The 18,930-nt window shown below is 44.8% G+C and overlaps 1 protein-coding gene, 1 non-coding gene and 1 pseudogene across 2 annotated transcripts; all 3 read left to right on the forward strand.

Moving 5' to 3' along the window:
- Positions 1–85: 85 nt before the first annotated feature.
- On the forward strand, positions 86–17,760 carry ndufs7 (NADH:ubiquinone oxidoreductase core subunit S7). Its single transcript, XM_070859664.1, has 9 exons — positions 86–242; positions 466–602; positions 8,745–8,781; positions 12,219–12,287; positions 13,903–14,020; positions 14,796–14,975; positions 16,471–16,517; positions 16,626–16,714; positions 17,528–17,760. Exons 2-9 carry the CDS (start codon positions 587–589, stop codon positions 17,623–17,625), a joined length of 654 nt encoding a protein of 217 aa, XP_070715765.1. The 5' UTR covers positions 86–242; positions 466–586; the 3' UTR covers positions 17,626–17,760.
- Positions 247–320, forward strand: trnan-guu (transfer RNA asparagine (anticodon GUU)). Its single transcript has one exon. It is a non-coding gene; the product is annotated as a tRNA-Asn (tRNA).
- On the forward strand, positions 9,826–10,400 carry LOC139229149 (reactive oxygen species modulator 1 pseudogene; annotated as a pseudogene).
- Positions 17,761–18,930: the final 1,170 nt, after the last annotated feature.

The following is an 18,930-nucleotide window of genomic DNA, read 5'->3' on the forward strand; positions in this document are numbered from 1 at the left end:
GGGCCGGGTGGGGGGGTTAATTATCCTTTATAAAACCCCTCCTCTCGCTCTCTCTCTCTTTGCTCTCCGGCCTGGAGGAGGGAGGGAAAGCAGCAGTGCCGTCGCGCCGTTTACCGAGGCCTTTCTCGTCACAGCCGTCCTGTATTTACTCACGGAACGGGCGCCTCTGGTGAGGCGGCTCGCTTCAGCCACGCGGCGCGACGCGTCGGCTTTTCCAGTCGTTTCGAGAGCATTTCGGGCAGGTTGGTCTCTGTGGCGCAATCGGTTAGCGCGTTCGGCTGTTAACCGAAAGGTTGGTGGTTCGAGCCCACCCAGGGACGGCCAAATGTTTTAGTTGTAACATTTTTTAAAATTGCTTTTTAGTTTTTTTTTTAAATGTCATTCGTCGTTTTAAAAAAAATAAAATAAAATAAAAGGCAACGAATCACAATGGGTTTAGATTATAATGCATGTTTTTTGTTTCAGGTGGTGGAGTAATTATTATTGTTTAATTTCCTGTGAGGCCGGACCTTTCGGTCAGCGCCGTGCATGTTCCGGCGGAAGGCGGGGGGGACGCTGTTGGGAGCTGCACCAGGTTCCGGGGAAGATGGCGGCGTTGGGCGGTAAGTGCGCTGGTGGCCGGGGCGGCCTTGGACAATGTTTGTGTGTTTGACCGGCGATGCGGGTGCAGCCCGGGAGAGGGAGAGTGGGAGTGGGCGGTGGACGCGCTTGGGGAGCTGGGCTCTCGGGTTCCCGCTGGGCCTGAAGCGGCCGGGAAAGCTGTCGGGCTGCCGCTGACCTTTCCTCCTTGGCAGTGGCTCCCGGGCTCTCGCTGCGGCAGGTTGTTGCTCCGACTGCTGCACATCGCCAGCAGTGTGTGTGTGTGGGAGCTGTGGGCAGCATGTCTATCGGCAATTGCATTCCTTTGATGCCATGGCAATGTATAGTCTAGTGTTAGGCAGTCCCTCATATCGAGGATGACCCGCTTCCGCACCAAAAATAGGTTCTGTGCTGGGGCCCCAGCTGTTTACATTGTACATTAATGATTTAGACGAGGGGATTAAATGCAGTATCTCCAAATTTGCGGATGACACTAAGTTGGGTGGCAGTGTGAGCTGCGAGGAGGATGCTATGAGGCTGCAGAGTGACTTGGATAGGTTAGGTGAGTGGGCAAATGCGTGGCAGATGAAGTATAATGTGGATAAATGTGAGGTTATCCACTTTGGTGGTTAAAAACAGAGAGACAGACTATTATCTGAATGGTGACATTAGGAAAAGGGGAGGTGCAGCGAGACCTGGGTGTCATGGTACATCAGTCACTGAAGGTTGGCATGCAGGTACAGCAGGCGGTTAAAAAAGCAAATGACATGTTGGCCTTAATAGCGAGGGGATTTGAGTACAGGGGCAGGGAGGTGTTGCTACAGTTGTACAGGGCCTTGGTGAGGCCACACCTGGAGTATTGTGTACAGTTTTGGTCTCCTAACTTGAGGAAGGACGTTCTTGCTATTGAGGGAGTGCAGCAAAGGTTCACCAGACTGATTCCCGGGATGGTGGGAATGACATATCAAGAAAGACTGGATCAACTGGGCTTGTATTCACTGGAGTTCAGACGAATGAGAGGGGATCTCATAGAAACGTTTAAAATTCTGACGGGTTTCGACAGGGAAGATGCAGGAAGGATGTTCCCAATGTTGGGTAAGTCCAGAACCAGGGGTCACAGCCTAAGGATAAGGGGTAAGCCATTTAGGACCGAGATGAGGAGAAACTTCTTCACCCAGAGAGTGGTGAACCTGTGGAATTCTCTACCACAGAAAGTTGTTGAGGCCAATTCACTAAATATATTCAAGAAGGAGTTAGATGTAGTCCTTACTACTAGGGGGATCAAGGGGTATGCCGAGAAATCAGGAATGGGTACTGAAGTTGCATGTTCATCTATGAACTCATTGAATGGCGGTGCAGGCTCGAAGGGCCGAATGGCCTACTCCTGCACCTATTTTCTATGTTTCTATGAGTTCACAGGTGTTTCAATGAGGGACCTGACATTCCAGGTCCCTCACTACCAATTGAAGCGTGGAAGATGCCTGTGCGTGGATTCTTTTAACATGTGGTGGCCGTTGATCTTGCTCCAGTGGCAAGGATTAACTAGGGTGACTAGAGACCAGCTCTACTTCACGGACCTAGTGCACACACATGCTCCTACTATCCATAGATCGCAGTGTGGGCTGGCCCATGCTGCCCCTGGGCCCTCGCCTCTTCTGGGCCCCAAACCCTCAACGCTCCCGGGCCCCGATCTCTCACTGCTCCTCCGCCCCAATTAAAAATGGAGCAGTCAGAAAGCAGTCCATGGCAATGTACAGCATAGTCGGAGGCCATTCTGCCCATCTTGTCTGTGCTGGCTCAGAAGGATCTGGGTGTTGATTTCAAATTCTCATCCTTGTTTACAAACCCCTCCATGGCCTCGCCCCTCCCTATCTCTGTAATCTTCTCCAGCCCTACAACCCCCCCCCGAGATGTCTGCGCTCCTCTAATTCTACCCTCCTGAGCATCCCTGATTATAATCGCTCAACCATTGGTGGCTGTGCCTTCTGTTGCCTAGGCCCCAAACTCTGGAACTTCCTCCCTAAACCTCTCTGCCTCTCTATCTCTCTCTTCTTCAAGATGCTCCTTAAAACCTACCTCTTTGACCAAACCTTTGGTCACCTGCCCTAATTGCTTCCTATGTGGCTCAATGTCAAATTTATGTGTCTTGTCTTAAAACACTCCTGTGAAGCATCTTGGGACGTTATTATGTTGTCCTCTTACATGAAAAACAAAAAGTTAGTATGCAGGTACAGCAAGTAATCAGGAAGGCAAATGGAATGTTGGCCTTTATTGCAAGGGGGATGGAGTTTCAAAACAGGGAAGTTTGCTACAACTGTACAGGGCAGACCACGCCTGGAGTACTGCGTACAGTTTTGATCTCTTTATTTAAGAAGGGGATATACTTGCATTGGAGGCAGTTCAGAGAAGGTTCACTAGATTGATTCCGGAGATGAAAGGGTTGTCTAAGGAGGAAAGGTTGGGCCTATACTCAATGGAGTTTAGAAGAATGAGAATCTTATTGGAACATAGAAGATTCTGAGGGAACTTGACAGGACAACTGAGAGGATGTTTTCCCTCATGGGGGAATCTAGAACTAGGGGGCATAGTTTCAGAGTATATCAGGAAATTGCAGGGAAATTAGACTGAATGGATAGCTGTATAGGCACAATGGGACAACTGGCCTTCTCCTGTACCGCAAAATGATATGATTATAAGTCAAGTATATTGACCTGTCCACTCTTACTACAATGCTGGTCATGCTTTGGTCCCGAGGGGTTAGCTACATTTCACCGTGTCAGAGGCTCTTCTGGCTGGCCTCCCATCTTTCACCCACCAAACTTGAACTCATCCAAATCTCTGCTGTCTGTATCCTTTGTTGTAACGGCTGTCTCGCTCTTTTTCGCTTTGTTGCTTTAAACGTCAAATTGCGCGCGCACTCCATTGTAGTAAAGGCAGGATCGGGCCTTTTATTTAGATGTTCATACTAAACAAACCCAGTATACTTCACAAGCCAACTCTGCTTGCAAAGGCATCTCTCCAAGAATTGCCACACCTTTTGAGATTCCAGTGTCACTTATCCAGTGTCTAAACTCTCATCTTTATACTAAAAAAACCCTTGAACTCTTATTTAGACCATTAACATGCAGTTGATGTAGAATTGTCCTGAATTCACGGCTAACTGCTTTCTGAATTACTTTACACAAACCAGATTATTTAACACACAGATGTCATCAAATAGTAACAAGGTACACTCAAATACAGACAATGTCATGAATTACTATTATTCGCATTGTAACAAGTTACACTCAAATACTTAACATCGTTTAACATACTATTTGATGACATGATCTGTAACACAGTACACTCAAAGACAGACAGACAATGGCTAAAAGGCATCATATTGTCGAGCAGCCTCTTTCGGTCCAGCCTTGAATCTTCCAACTTTTAACTCTTTCGATCTCCAGACCGTGCCGAAGCAAAGTGTTCAGAAATGCAGGCTTGCGCTCCCTCATTCCCCACTTCTTTGCCCCTCTGCAAGTCTTATCTGGGTAACATCTGATCCAAAGTTGTGCGAACGTTCTCAGTGTGATGGTTAATGTCCACAACAATTGCTTGATTCAAACTCTGTAGCTGTTGAAATCTTGTACTCCATTTCCACATTTCCTTCTTCCAAATAGCAGCATGATTAGGTTCAAAGTAGGGTTGCTGCAGACTCAGATTCTCAGGATGCCATTTTAAACTCTGTTGGTCTGTGATCACTAGCCATTTTCACTTAAAAGTCAACTTTTAATTTTTGATGTTTTCGACTGAATTCCATGCTGTTTACATTCAGAAATGTAAACTCGCAATCGGTGTCTTTGACCAAGTCTGTTGCCCTCTGCACAGGTTTTAACAATTTCCTCTGCTTTATGGGAGAATTGTAACAACATAGAATAAAGGATGATGGAAATGCTGAATAGTCAGTCGGGAGTCCCAGTCCTTCTTTCAGTTCACCCTTCGGAACTGCTGTAATTTCCCCCCTCAACATTTGCAATGCTGCAACTTCTATTTCACATCCTTTAAGATCATGTTTGTAACTCTCACATTTGAGCTTTTCACTGAACATCTCATCAGTTCTGAGACAGCCCATTCCTGCAGAAACTTTAAATGCTTCTGCGCAAGCTTCTCCCACTGCTTTCATCTCTGACTGTTCAGTAACTGCTCCTCGTGCATCTGGGGTGATGGGATACTGTCTCTGTAGAGGGGAATCCCCTTCCTCAAGGAGCACCTCATCCTTCATTTGTCCGACAGACCCTGTGTCAATTACCTGCTGCCCTTCCACACATGCTTCAATAAGGGTATGGCCAACCCTATCCTGAAGTAAGGGTCTGAAAAAAATGACGTGTGTGGTTGAGGCATCCCTATACAAATCCTCCCTCATCTGCAGAATCTACCCCGACCTCATCAACTGAACCGAGGTATCATTCCTGTCTGTGACTCTAACTTCTCTTTCCTGATACTTCACTTTTTCTTTTAACTTTTCCAATTCTTTAGCCAGTCTATCCCTGTCCTCTATCAACTGACGAGTTGGGATCCAGGCACCACCTGGTCCTGCTCCTTTCGTGGGATTCATCCACTCAGGCCCTTCTGCCTTCCATTGCTGTAACCTCTATCTCACTTCCATGACTGAAATTCCTGCAGCTCTCTGATACAAGCTTTCTACCTTTGCCAACCATTTATCAAAACTATCGTCCCCACCCCAGACATCTACTTCCAGAACTACTGGAGGGGGTAGGAGAGTCACAATGATCTCTCTATGTGTATCATCCCCATAATGACTGATATCAATCCAATTACTTCCCAAACTTTTACACAACTGGAATATACATTCCCTGCTTCCCTCGGTCCTTCCCCTGGTAATAATGCAAGCCCTGAGTGAGCATCAAAGATTGCAACTATGATTCGACCAAGCAGATCCCTGGAAGTTGTTTCAAAACCTACTGCCTTTCCCTGGTGATTCCCTAAAGCTCGCAGAATCATGTGAACCCTCTGTTTCTCTGATATGTTCCCTGACTGCCACCATCCCAGAATATTACACCACCACTGGTGTTAGATCTCTTAATTTCCAATGAAATACGAACTCCGATGGTAGTTTTAACTTCTTTATTTTTGGCAGAGAGCAACAAGCTGCTGGCTGATTGCCAGTTCCTTTGTCTTACTGGGACCACATGGTCAAAATGGCTGTATTTATACCGGGTTCAATTTACAGAAAAGAACTCGCCTTCTTTGACCTTATTGGCTCAATTAATAGTCTTTTAACCTTTTAATTGGCTCGCTACCCAAGGTCCTAAAATGTCAAGTTGATTGATGAGTTAATGCGACATGCTGAGCAGCATGTAGTAGCTTTGACTTGGGGGTCTGTGAATTTTCAAAGCCTGTCTAAATGAGCCTGTTTGAATACTCTATCAACTGGGCAAACTATTAAGATCCTGAAGTGGTGCAGGTCCCACTTCACTAAGGATAGCTCTCATGCCCTGTAACTTTACCCCTCCTTACTCATACCAGCAATCCCCAAAACCACTTAAGGTAGTATTCACTTCACGAGCTCCATAAGGAGTAGAGGAATCATCCTGCTCTTGCCTTGTCCACCCAAACATGCTTCTCCCACTCTCCACATTACCCCGGAAGGTCTTGTGTAATGTTGTGGTGTGTGAAACATCTGAGGAACCGAAGGGGCATCTAACTGCTCCGCCTCTGTACCTAATGTTGCCACGCGAACCACATGGGTTCGAGGCTCCGAAGTCAGAGAAGGCAAAGGAGCTGCGGAAGGGACCGGTGGACATTCTCCCTGACCCTTAATCCCCTTTTCAACTCTCAGGCCTGGGGAATCCTCCGAATACCACCCAGCTTTATCAATTACTGTCTCCGCTGGGCAACCTAATAGAGTACCACCATCTGCCGTAGCTTAGATATTCCTTTCTCTAGATCTTGATTACGGTTCTGTTCTGATCCAGCGGCAGAACACACCTGGCTGCCCAGAATGCCTGAAATCGCCAGTTCTCTACTTCTTTCCTAGCAGCTGTTAGCTGCTCTCTGAGTTCTGAGACTTCCCTATTTCTAGCCTCAGACTCTTCTCCTAACTTTTGAATCCCCAGCATTAGACACCGTGACACTAACGCTTTTCTCTTTTTATTACTTTTTAACCCAAACACTTTAATCTTTTTTAACTGGACACTCTCCACTAAGGACTGCTGTGTCTCTCTCCATCCACCTGTCATTGTTTCCTGCCTTGTCCCACAAGGTCCCCCTTTCGACTCAATTCACTCATTTAAGGAACGACCGGACCTCATCTGGAATATTCCCTAATCCTCCCATTACTAAGTCATGACAGCTAAGAGAATGTTCACCCCTGGAACTGATGTGTGGGAAACACTTCTTTGAACAACTCAGCCAATGAACTTTTGAAAATCATGTCAGGGCCACCAAAATGTTGTAACGGCTGTCTCGCTCTTTTTCGCTTTGTTGCTTTAAATGTCGAATTACGCACACACACAGTTGTAGTAAAGGCAGGATCAAGTCTTTTATTTAGACATTAATACTAAACAAACCAAGTACACTTCACAAGCCAACTTTCTGCTTGCAAAGGCAGCTCTCCAAGAATTGACACACCTTTCGAGATTCCAGAGTCACTGTTGTCCAGTGTCTAAACTCTCTTTATACTAAAAAAAACTTTTGAACTCTTATTTAGACTATTAACATACAGATGATGTAGATTGTCCTGAAATCACAGCTAACTGCTTTCTGAATTATTTTACAAAAATCAGATTATTTAACATACAGATGTCATCAAATAGTAACAAGGTACACTCATTCAGACAATGTCATGAATTACTATTATTCGCTAGCAACAAGTTACACTCAAATACTTAACATCGTTTAACATACAGATGATGTCATCAAATAGTAACATGGTACACTCAAATACAGACAATGACTAAAAGGCACCATATCGTCTAGCAGCCTCTTTCGATCCAATCTTGAATCTTCCAACTTTTAACCCTTTCGATCTCCAGACCGTGCCGAAGCAAAGAGCTCAGAAATGCAGGCTTGCGCTCCCTCATCTTTCACTTGCACCAAGTCCCAGTTATCCATCACTGCTGTGCTTGCTCACCTTTATTGGTACACGAACACCTCGATTTAAAATTCTAATGTTTGTATTCAAATCCGTCCATGGCCTCGCCCCTCCCTATCTCTGTAATCTCCCAATCTCTAACCTTCTTTAGCCCGACAACCCTCCGAGAACTCTGCCCCATTCTGGCCTCTCGTGCATCTCTGACCTCCTTCACCCCACCATTGGAGGTCATGCCTTCGGCTGTCCAGGCCTAAATTCTGGCATTCCCTCCAGAAACATCTCTACCCTCCTTTAAGACACTCCTTTGGCCAAGCTTTTGGGCACCTGTCCTAATGTCTCCTTTGGCTCGGTGTCAGTTTTTGTCTGATTATGCTCCTGTGAAACGTCTTTTATGTTTTACTAAGTGGACTGCAACGGTTCAAGAAGGTGGCTCACCACGTCCTTCTCAAGGGTAACTAGCGATGAGCAATAAAATGCCGGCCTTGCTAGCGATGCCCATATTTCATAACTCATGAGACTAAACTAAAATTTAGAAAGTAATTATTATTACATTTTCAAAGTAGGTTGCTGTTTCCACTTCTAAAACGTTGTCCTAATTTTTAGTTGTTGCATTTATTTTTTTTAAATAAAAATTAGGACAACGTTTTAGAAGTGGAAACCGCAACCTACTTTGAAAATGTAATAGTAATTACTTTCTAAATTTTATTTAGTCTCATGAGTTATGAAATATACATTTTGAGTGTAATATTTTACTTGGTAAATTTGTTGTAATGACTTGTTGTAAAGTGATGTACATTGTTAACATGCAAAGATGAAGTAACAAATTTGTTTGTGGCAGTTCATACAAACAATGTAACCTCCATGTGTATTCTATACAGTCACAGCTGAGGGTTAATATTAAGCATGTGTCTTGGTGTTCGTGGTAAATCATTCAAACTTTGTTCTCATAGTTTATAAGAACATTTGGGTTCACTCCCAGCTATCTAAACTATGTAATGCAACGTGAAGAAATATTAACAGTACGGTACTTAATAACCTTAATTGGTTGAAATTTATTTCCTATTTCTTGCAGTCCTGCGCCTTGGCAGATTCGTGACCTTTGCCTCCAGGTAAATCCATAAACCTCGCATTACTTTGTAAAAACAGTTATCTCGAGACGAAAAGGCTGATGAAAACTGACTTTAGAGCTCATGGCAACGCTGAGCAGGGTTGGAAAGTAGTGGGATTAGTTCAGCTGTAAACCAGACGGACAGCAGGGTATGGGGCATGATGCCAGAAGTTGGAAACTTTAGGCTCAAATTTAAAAACCGTCCAACGAGCAAAATATATTTTACTTTTCCTCCACGAGAATGACAAGATTGCAGTTGATTTAGAGAAATTGGTTGAAGTCAAATGGTATTCAAAATGAGGTTGTTAAATCTGCTACAGTATTCACATAATAGCAATATTCTGCTTCAAAGCTGTGAAGTTGCGAGTCAGAAAATAGAACATAACGAAATAAATAAGAGCAGGAGTAGGCCCTACAGCCCCTCGAACCTGCTCCGCCATTCAATACGATCATGGCTGATCTTCAACCGCAACTCCACTTTCCTGCCTGATCCCCATATCTCTTGACTACCCTATGGTCCAAAAATCTAGCGATCTCAGCCTTGAATATACTCAATGACTGAGCCCCCACAGCCCGCTGGGGCAGAGAATTCCAAAGATTCACAACCCTCTGAATGAAGAAATTTCTCATCTCAGTCTTAAATGGCCGGCCCCTTATCCTGAGACTGTGCCCCCTAATTCTAGATTGTCCAGCCAAGGGAAATAATCTCTCGGCATCTACCCTGTCAATCCCCCTCAGAATCTTGTATGTTTCAATGAGATCACCTCGCATTCTTCTAAACTCCAGAGAGTACAGGCCCAATCTACTCCATCTCAATTGGAATATTTTGAATGGAATTATTGATCTAAAGGACCCATGTTAATGAAATTTTTAGATTCTAAACCCTTCGATGATTAACTAGTCACTTGTCGTCATCTTTTGGGCCCAACTTGTAACAAACACTTTAAAGTCTCTGTTTATGCAGCACCTGTTGTGTTCAGCCCCCATCATGCGAGTGCACCTGTTGTCCCTGTTACAGGATAACCATCCTCTCCTGCGGAGGGTAAGCTGGCAGCCTGAGGGAGAGAGAGAGAGCGATGCCAGTCACAGTGAGACCGTATGGACAGTCACAGCCCAGCTGCATCAACAGGGTTAAAATGGGGTTCATGATGGGCTGTGCAGTGGGTATGGCAGCAGGAGCACTTTTTGACAGCTTCTCGTGCCTCAGGCTGGGGCTGAGAGGCCGAGAGCTGCTGGGTGGTGTTGGTAAGACCCATGATGCAGAGCGGAGCCACGTTTGGAACCTTCATGGCGATCGGGATGGGAATCAGATGCTAGCAAAACAATTGCTGCTGGAGTTTCAAGTGTTGCAGATAATGTCACCTGTTTGTCCCCTTCAGATTACAAGCTGTATTAATAATAGAGAATAAAGTCTATGATTTACTGTTTTAAAAAAAAACCCTCAACCTTTTCTATCTGCTACTCAAAGACCATGACTGTGAAGCACTTCCTTGCTGCCTTTATTATTACACAATATCCTTGCTAAACTTGAACAGTGCAGTATCTTGCCTTCAGTATTGTGTTTTGGTACAAAGATTTTTAGTTTTGACCTAGCATTGGTTTAATCTATACTGCTAGGAAAAAGTAAGCCAGTTCAAATAAAGTTAGTGTTTTCATGTAAAAGTTGTTTGTGTTGAAGTTTTTAATAAATGTGGAATGTTTAACTTGCAAAAAACCCCCACTAAATCAGTCCCTTGGGTAACAGAATAGTAGTGTCAAGAGTGGAATCAGAAATATTCTATCGGAGGTACATATTTAGAGTTGTGGGAAATGTTTCGCACAGCTGTCCAACAATATAGGAAATATTTTAACAAGGTCTCCTTGTAGCATTCATCAGCTCAGACCGTGGATAATTATTTCAGCAGTCCCTCTGCCCTATAACTAGTCAGAGACTTTACCCAGTGCAGGAATCTTGAATGCATCTTTTTACCGTGTTTCTATCCTTTTGTGTTTTCAAATCCCTCCATGGCCTCGCCCCTCCCTATCTCTGTAATCTCCTCTAACCCCACAGGATATCTGCGCTCCTCTAATTCTAACCTCTTGAGTATCCTGGATTATAATCGCTCAACCATTGGTGGCCGTGCCTTCTGTTGCCTAGGCCCTAAGCTCTGGAATTCCCTTCCTAATCCTTGCCGCCTCTCTACCTCTCCTCCTTTAAGATGCTCCTTAAAACCTATCTCTATAACCAGGCTTGGTTGCCTGCCCTCATCATAGGCGGTCCCTCGTATCGAGGATGACTTGCTTCCACGCCAAAAAGGGATGAGTTCACAGGTGTTTCAATGAAGGACCTAATATTCCAAGTCCTGACTACATGTTGAAGGGTGGAAGATGCCTGTGCGTGGATTTTTTTAACGTGTGGTGGCCGTTGCACACCAGCCACCACACAGGCTTGACAGAGCTAGGTCTTGGTCCAGTGGCAAGGATTAACCAAGACGACTGGAAATCAGCTCTGCTGCACGGACCTAGTGCGCACAGATATCGCAGTGTGGGCTGGCCCATGCTGCCCCTGGGCTCTCGCCTCTTCTGGACCCCAAACTCACGCCTCTCCTGGGCCCCGATCACGTCGCTCCATGATCTCTCGCTGCTCCTGCGCCCCGACCTCGCCGCTCCTACTGCACCTGCCCACGCTCCAATCACCGACCTGGATTATGGTGACGTCCAAGCCAGTTGCTCTCTTCACAGCTGTCGTTCTCCAGCACGTGCTGTACCTTGAAGTGGCATGCTCCACGCTGCTTCTTTGAAGGCCCCAAGTCGCCTGTCCTAATATCTCCTTGTGTGGCTCGGTGTCACATTTAGTTCAATAACACGCCTGTGAAGCGCCTTTTGGATGTTTTGCTATGTTAAAGCGGTTATATAAATACAAGTTGTTTGTACTGCTATTATTACTATAAACATGAATCTCATTCATGTGACTTTGCTTTTTTTTTTAAAGAAAAATGAAAATCTCCAAGTGAGATTGTTTTAATGAAAAAATGTCAATTTTTACAATTTAAGGTGCAGGTTAATATTTTTGAATCCAATAATTAAAAAGAAAGGATGAACCTGCCTTTATATTTTTATTCAGACCCGAGCTGTTAACCTCTTGTTACACTTCCTTCTCACGCTTTTTCTCTCCTTCCCTCAATGGTCAATATCTAACGCGTTGTAAAATTGTTGTGAAGCACTTTGGGACGTTTTACTACGTTATAGGCACTATATAAATAAAAGTTATTAAATCGTGGCTTTCACGTCCTCTGGATATCCCACAGACCTTGACAGCTAATCACTTGTTATGCAAGTAAACAGGACAGCCAGTTTGTGCACACCAAGAGCCCACAAAACAGCAGTTTGATTAGTGACTGTGTTTTAAAAAAAATATTGACACTGTGCACCTTGTCTAATTACTGTCCTTTTTTTCAGACCCCGTTCGCTCCTTGCTAATCAGTCATGGTGTCTCCATCAGACCACAGTGACAGAAAATGCAGACAGGTAAATTCAGACGTTGTTTCTAAAATGAATCCACCATTTGTTGTCAAGTATATGGTGTGGACTATCTGTCAGTGTGATTAAATTGTAGTGGAAATGGCATTAAGATGATTGTTGTAGGAATAATATAGAACAGTACACATTTTGTAGAACACTCTCCACCACTCATAGAAACATAGAAAATAGGTGCAGGAGTAAGCCATTCGGCCCTTCGAGCCTGCACCACCATTCAATAATATCATGGCTGATCATTCACCTCAGTACCACTTTCCTGCTTTCTCTCCATACCCCTTGATCCCTTTAGCCGTAAAGGCCATATCTAACTCCCTCTTGAATATATCCAATGAACTGGCATCAACGACTCTCTGCGGCAGGGAATTCCACAGGTTAACAACTCTCTGAGTGAAGAAGTCTCTCCTCATCTCAGTCCTAAATGGCCTACCCCTTATCCTAAGACTGTGTCCCCTGGTTCTGGACTTCCCCAACATCGGGAACATTCTTCCCGCATCTAACCTGTCCCGTCCCGTCAGAATCTTATACGTTTCTATGAGATCCCCTCTCATCCTTCTAAACTCCAGTGTATAAAGGCCCAGTTGATCCAGTCTCTCCTCATATGTCAGTCCAGCCATCCCTGGAATCAGTCTGGTGAACCTTCGCTGCACTCCCTCAATAGCAAGAACGTCCTTCCTCAGATTAGGAGACCAAAACTGAACACAATATTCCAGGTGAGGCCTCACCAAGGCCCTGTACAACTGCAGTAAGACCTCCCTGCTCCTATACTCAAATCCCCTAGCTATGAAGGCCAACATGCCATTTGCCGCCTTCACCGCCTGCTGTACCTGCATGCCAACTTTCAATGACTGATGAACCATGACACCCAGTTCTCGTTGCACCTCCCCTTCTCCTAATCTGCCGCCATTCAGGTAATATTCTGCCTTCGTGTTTTTGCCACCAAAGTGGATAACCTCACATTTATCCACATTATACTGCATCTGCCATGCATTTGCCCACTCTCCTAACCTGTCCAAATCACCTTGCAGCTCACACCGCCACCCAGTTTAGTGTCATCTGCAAACTTGCGGAAAATGCCCTCAATTCCTTCATCCAAATCATTAATGTATATTGTGAAGAGCTGGGGTCCCAGCACTGAGCCCTGGGGTACTCCACTAGTTACTGCCTCCCATTCCGTTTATCCCGACTCTTTGCTTCCTGCCTGCCAACCAATTCTCTATCCACGCCAGTACATTACCCCCAATACCATGTGCCTTGGTCTTGTACACCAATCCCTTATGTGGTACCTTGGCAAAGGCCTTTTGAAAGTCCAAATACACCACATCCACTGGTTCTCCCTTGTCCACTCTGCTAGTTACATCCTCAAAAAATTCCAGAAGATTGGTTAAGCATGATTTCCCTTTCATAAATCGCGTCGTCCATGCTTAGACAGACAATATCGGGCAAATGGCGCTGTACAAAGGCGCCGCTCTAAGTAACGTTTTAAGTGTGCTGGCTATTTTGAGCAGTTCAATAAGTATTAACCCGTTTAAAAGGCGCTGCTGATTTCAGTCACAATCAGGTCGTAGAGCAGTTTCTAAATGGAGCTGAAATTGTTTGTTTTCAGCTCCGCACTAGCAAAACAGACGAGCTCTGCTGTGGCCACCAAGAAATCCTTGCTTCCCAGCAACAAAGGGGAGTATGTCATCACCAAACTAGATGAGCTGATAAATTGGGCCCGGCGGGTGAGTGTTGTATTTGCAAAGAAGCTACATTAGTTTGTAGACATGGATAAGAAAGTAACTGTAAAAAGGAACGTATATAGAGCTATATTAAATAATCGTTTTTAAGGATGTGGCATCATTTTAATAAGCACATAAGAATTAGGAGCAGGAGTAGGCCGTTCGGCCCCTTGAGCCTGCTGCGCCATTCAATAAGACCATGGCTGATCTTCTACCTCAACTTCATTTTCCTGCACTATCCCCATACCCCTTAATTCCCTTAATATTCAAAAATCTAGCTATCTGTCTTGAATATACTCAAAGACTAAGCATCCATAGCCCTCTGCGGTAAAGAATTCCAAAGATTAACCACCCTTCTGACTGAAGAAATTTCTCCTCATCTTAGTCTGAAATGGCCGACTCCTTAGTCTGAGACTGTGACCCCTGATTCTGGACTCCCCAGCCAGGAAAAACATCTTCCCTGTCAAGCCCTGTAAGAATTTTGTATGTTTCAATGAAATCACCTCTCATTCTTCTAAACTCTCGAGAATATAGGCCCAGTCTACTTAATCTTATTGCTACATTTGGTTATTTTGTACCAGAGTGCAGTTTGAGGACACTAGGAACACCTTTTAATATTTCGGGCAACACTCTGCAACATATTCAGAAGCAATGCAGCCTGCAGTCATCATTTCTCCCTTTACCCTATTCCATTTGTTTTACATGTCACGATTGTGAGCATTTTTGAAACTATCGATTTAGAAGTGGGAAGCTTTACATTTTTTCCCAATGCTTTCAGAGTTCGTTGTGGCCCATGACCTTTGGGCTCGCCTGCTGTGCCGTCGAGATGATGCACATGGCAGCGCCCAGGTACGACATGGACAGGTTCGGCATCGTCTTCCGTGCCAGCCCCCGGCAGTCAGACGTCATGATTGTGGCTGGCACCCTCACAAACAAAATGGCTCCAGCCCTTCGAAAGGTAACCGCGGTCGTTGATTTGTTTTCTATAGGTTTCCTCCTCCGACACAAATAAAAAATTAAAATACTGCAAATTGGAAAAATAACTGAGAGGAAGATGGAAACACACAGCGGGTCAGCCAGACAGCACCAGTAGCGAACAGTCAACATTACAGATCAGTCTCCTTCATCAGAACTGTTCATCTGAAGGGTATAACTCAGACACATTTTTTTCCACATAGCTAATTCAGCTGCTGTGTTCCAGCCTATTTCTGTTTTTGTTCCACTTAAAAACAAGTTGTTCTGTGAAATTATTTATACTGCAAAACAATAATGCTTTTCTGTTCAATAAGCAAAGAATGTCTGGTAATCTGCTATTTCGCAGGCGAGCACAGGTTTTTTCTGGAATACTAGCATCCGGTGCAGTAGTAAAGGCCAACCGGGGGTTCAACTCAGACTGCTCCCTCAACTGATCTCAGCAGTCGGGACACTATAATTGTCCTTGGGGAGGCCCCTGGGATAGGGAGGGGGACCACCAGCCAGCATTCCTGCCCCTGTTCGCTATGGAGTGGCTGATCCCCTGCTGGAAGCGCTATCTGGATGTTGGTTGAGTACAGGATTGAGCTGGATTGGGATGCTGTCCATTACATAGAATTTACAGCACAGAAATAGGCCATTTGGCCCAAAGGGTCTATGCCAGTGTTTATGCTCCACACGAGCCTCCTCCCACCCTACTTCATCAAACCCTATCAGCATAACCGTCTATTCCTTTCTCCCTCATGTGCTAATTTAGCTTCCCCTTAAATTTATCAGCGTGATTATTTGCAACAGTTTTTTGTGTGCCCTTCTGTGCATGAGCGCCCTGGACTCCGCTCCCGACCTGCTACGCATACGCACAATCTCCCTGCACTCAGCTCCCCCTCGTCCCGCGCATACGCAGACTTCTCGAATCCGAAACCGGAAGTGATGCTTGTATCGTGAGGAGCCCGGCGCTGCTGTTGACCTCGTTGCTTTGCTGATTTAGACTTTTGCCTAAAATATCGCTGTGATTATCTACACGAATATTTTCGCAGCCTTCTGTGGGAGAGAAAAGGGGGGGGAAGAAAGAGATATCTATGCTATTCGCCTCAACCACACCACGTGGTATCGAGTTCCGCCACACTCTCAGTAAATAACTTTCTGCTGAATTCCTGGTGTCTTATATTTATGACCTCTAGTTTTGGTCTCCCCCACCGAACCCCTTTCATAATTTTAAAGACCTCTATTGGGTCACCCCTCAGCTTTTTCATTTCTGGAGAAAAGAGCACCAGCCTGTTCATGGTCAAATAGCCCGTTGTCTCGGCTCATCGTGATGAGTGGCCACTTCAGCATGTTTGCTGTCGGGTGGCCAGCTTCCCTGAAACTGGACCCCAACCATCAACATTTTGTTTAAAAAGAACAAATGCTGCGAGATAAACCAACAAACTGTTACATGATGTACAGGTGAACTCTTTTACTTTTATTATTGTGTTGTGCAGGTTTATGATCAGATGCCCGAGCCTCGCTATGTCGTCTCCATGGGCAGGTGAGCGTGTTACTGAGTTGCATACTGCCATTAAGATTTTAACACTGCATTAATAATGTTGCTCACACATTGGAGGTGGAAGTTCTAACAATGACTTTGTTCTTACAGCTGTGCAAATGGCGGTGGTTATTACCATTACTCCTATGCCGTGGTGAGGGGCTGTGACAGAATTGTGCCAGTAGACATTTATGTCCCAGGTGAGTGCAGTTATCCAAGGGAAAATTGCCAAGTTAGCAATTAACATACTGAGCATGGTTAATGGGTGCAGTGCGTCATGGTCATCATCATGCCTACCTATCATAAGAAAATAGGGAAATTCATTCATAAAATGAACTGGTGCCCGTTGACTGGGTGCAGTGAAAGGATACAGAGCAGAGACGTGCATCTTTTCCCTCAACTCTACCAACGCAGGACCAGACTCAGTGGTGGAATAAGGTTAAAAGCATGTGTGACCGTCAGAGAAAGGTGGGGTTGTAGAGGAGGAATTAAATTCAGTCGGTGGGTTAACTCCCTGAAACCAAGCACCCGCGATGGCTCAGTTGATAAAGCGAGTGTGTAGCTGAGCTGTGCAGACCAAGAGGTTCCAGATTTGATTCCCAGTCCCTGTCACGTTAGCTGATTTCAGCTGTAGCAGCAGTTGGGGTTGTTGCAATTGAACCTCTAGGTTGGTGCGGAGAAATCATGCAGGGTGTTCACTGCTGGACAGTGCATGTTTAATTCGTCAACTGAAGGCAGGCTCAACTCTGCTGCTCTACGTACAGAATGACCTGCCAGTGCTCACTGTTCATGAAGAATGGCCAGTTGGGGCGAGCTACCAGAGGGCTCCTGGTTCCTGTGGAGATGGAAGGAATCAAGGGGGGAGAAAAGTCTACCTGAAACCCAAAAGCTACTTTTGCGCTGCATGGTTGCATCTCAGTTCAAAGTAAATTCATTCAAAAGAGTTGCTGATCCCTTTGATTGTGGTTACCCAAAATGTTGCTGGATAAATGACACCGTCCCTTTTATGTTAGGCTGCCCACCCACGGCCGAAGCACTTCTGTATGGAATTCTACAGCTGCAGAAGAAAATAAAGAGGGAAAGAAGGATAAGCATTTGGTATCGGAAATAAATGGACGGTATAATTACAAATAGTATTTATGTAGCTTGTGGGCAAAGATCCGATTGTTTGGTGTAAGAGTGAACCTTTTGTGTTGTGATATCTTTATGTAATAATATCCTATAAACAATAATTTGAAAAATTGAAGCATTTCTTTTTGTTTTCCTTTTGTATTTTTTCAATGTTCTGTTAAGCAATGCTGAATTTGAAAAGTCAATACCTCATCTGGTTTCTATACCATTTTCTAAGGCTCTGTCATCATTTTCCCCTCTGACTTTTCTGTTGCCTCCTTGGAGTCCAGCAGATAGGTAATGGTAAGCATTGAATTAGCTCCTCAATAACCTTTTATAAAGCACATTTGGCATCATAAAACTTCCTTTTACTTCGATTTTTTTTTTAAAAGGGCACGAACTTCTCTCTACCGCCACCTTTTGAGAACCTGCAAAAAGCCATTCTCTAACATGAGGGAGAAATAACAGGAAAAAAATCAACGAATGCTCCTCTAATGCCCCATTTTTGGCTGGCTAGAGAGTAACATTGAGAAATGCCTAGGAAAAGCTTTCTTGTTGCTTGTCTCTAGGAACAGTGGAGAGAGGGGACTTGAGGGAGAGTGAGGAACAGTTTAAATCTGAGGAAGCACAAAAGGTGATGAGACAGATATATTACTTATGACGAGATTTTTATTCCAACGTTTACACGTTTCCCTCAAAATACAAAAGTGCTCTCAGCATCTTGCTCAACATCTACTATTGGACAATTACTCTTGGTTTCCCCATGGATGTTTAAAAAAACCCAGATAGCTCCTTAATTGTGAGAATTACAAAAGCTTTAGCTCAATTTTGCTTATTTCTTTTTAAAAGATTAAGGGGTCGAAATTCAGTTTCTACTGCCACCCGTTACGGTAAGCTGCACCCACGCCTGCGCAGAAATTCAGTGGGTTCTTTGGCAGAGGCGCCAAGAGCTAACGCTGCGCCGGCTAATGCCACCCGCGTGGTGACGTCATCCAGCGTGCAACGCCTCCTTGGCGCCTCTATCACGATACTTAGTTTCAGCGTCGGCCTTCCCGGCTGGCGTTCTTGCAGCCTGGAAAAAGTGGTGAGTAAACAGCGGAACTCGGACGGAATCAGCCAGAGAGCAAGGCAAGTTTTTTCCTTTTATTTATTTATTCATTTTTTCATTAGTTGTAACAGTGGGGAAGTTTGCGTGTGGGTCGGAGAAGTTTGAGCATGGCGGCAGCCTCCCGATGCGAAATTCAGTAGGCCTCCTGAGCTCCCGCCCGAGGGTGAATGTGCAATGCCACTGTTTAGCGCTGCTCTC

The sequence above is a fragment of the Pristiophorus japonicus genome, chromosome 18 (genome assembly GCF_044704955.1).
Source record: "Pristiophorus japonicus isolate sPriJap1 chromosome 18, sPriJap1.hap1, whole genome shotgun sequence".
NCBI lineage: Eukaryota > Metazoa > Chordata > Chondrichthyes > Pristiophoridae > Pristiophorus > Pristiophorus japonicus.

What these genes read in the sequence shown, in the direction of transcription:
- ndufs7 (XM_070859664.1), top strand. An exon ending in TTCGTGACCTTTGCCTCCAG is followed by an intron (nt 8,782 to 12,218) that starts GTAAATCCATAA and finishes CCTTTTTTTCAG; the next exon opens with ACCCCGTTCGCTCCTTGCTA. An exon ending in AGTAGACATTTATGTCCCAG is followed by an intron (nt 16,715 to 17,527) that starts GTGAGTGCAGTT and finishes CTTTTATGTTAG; the next exon opens with GCTGCCCACCCACGGCCGAA.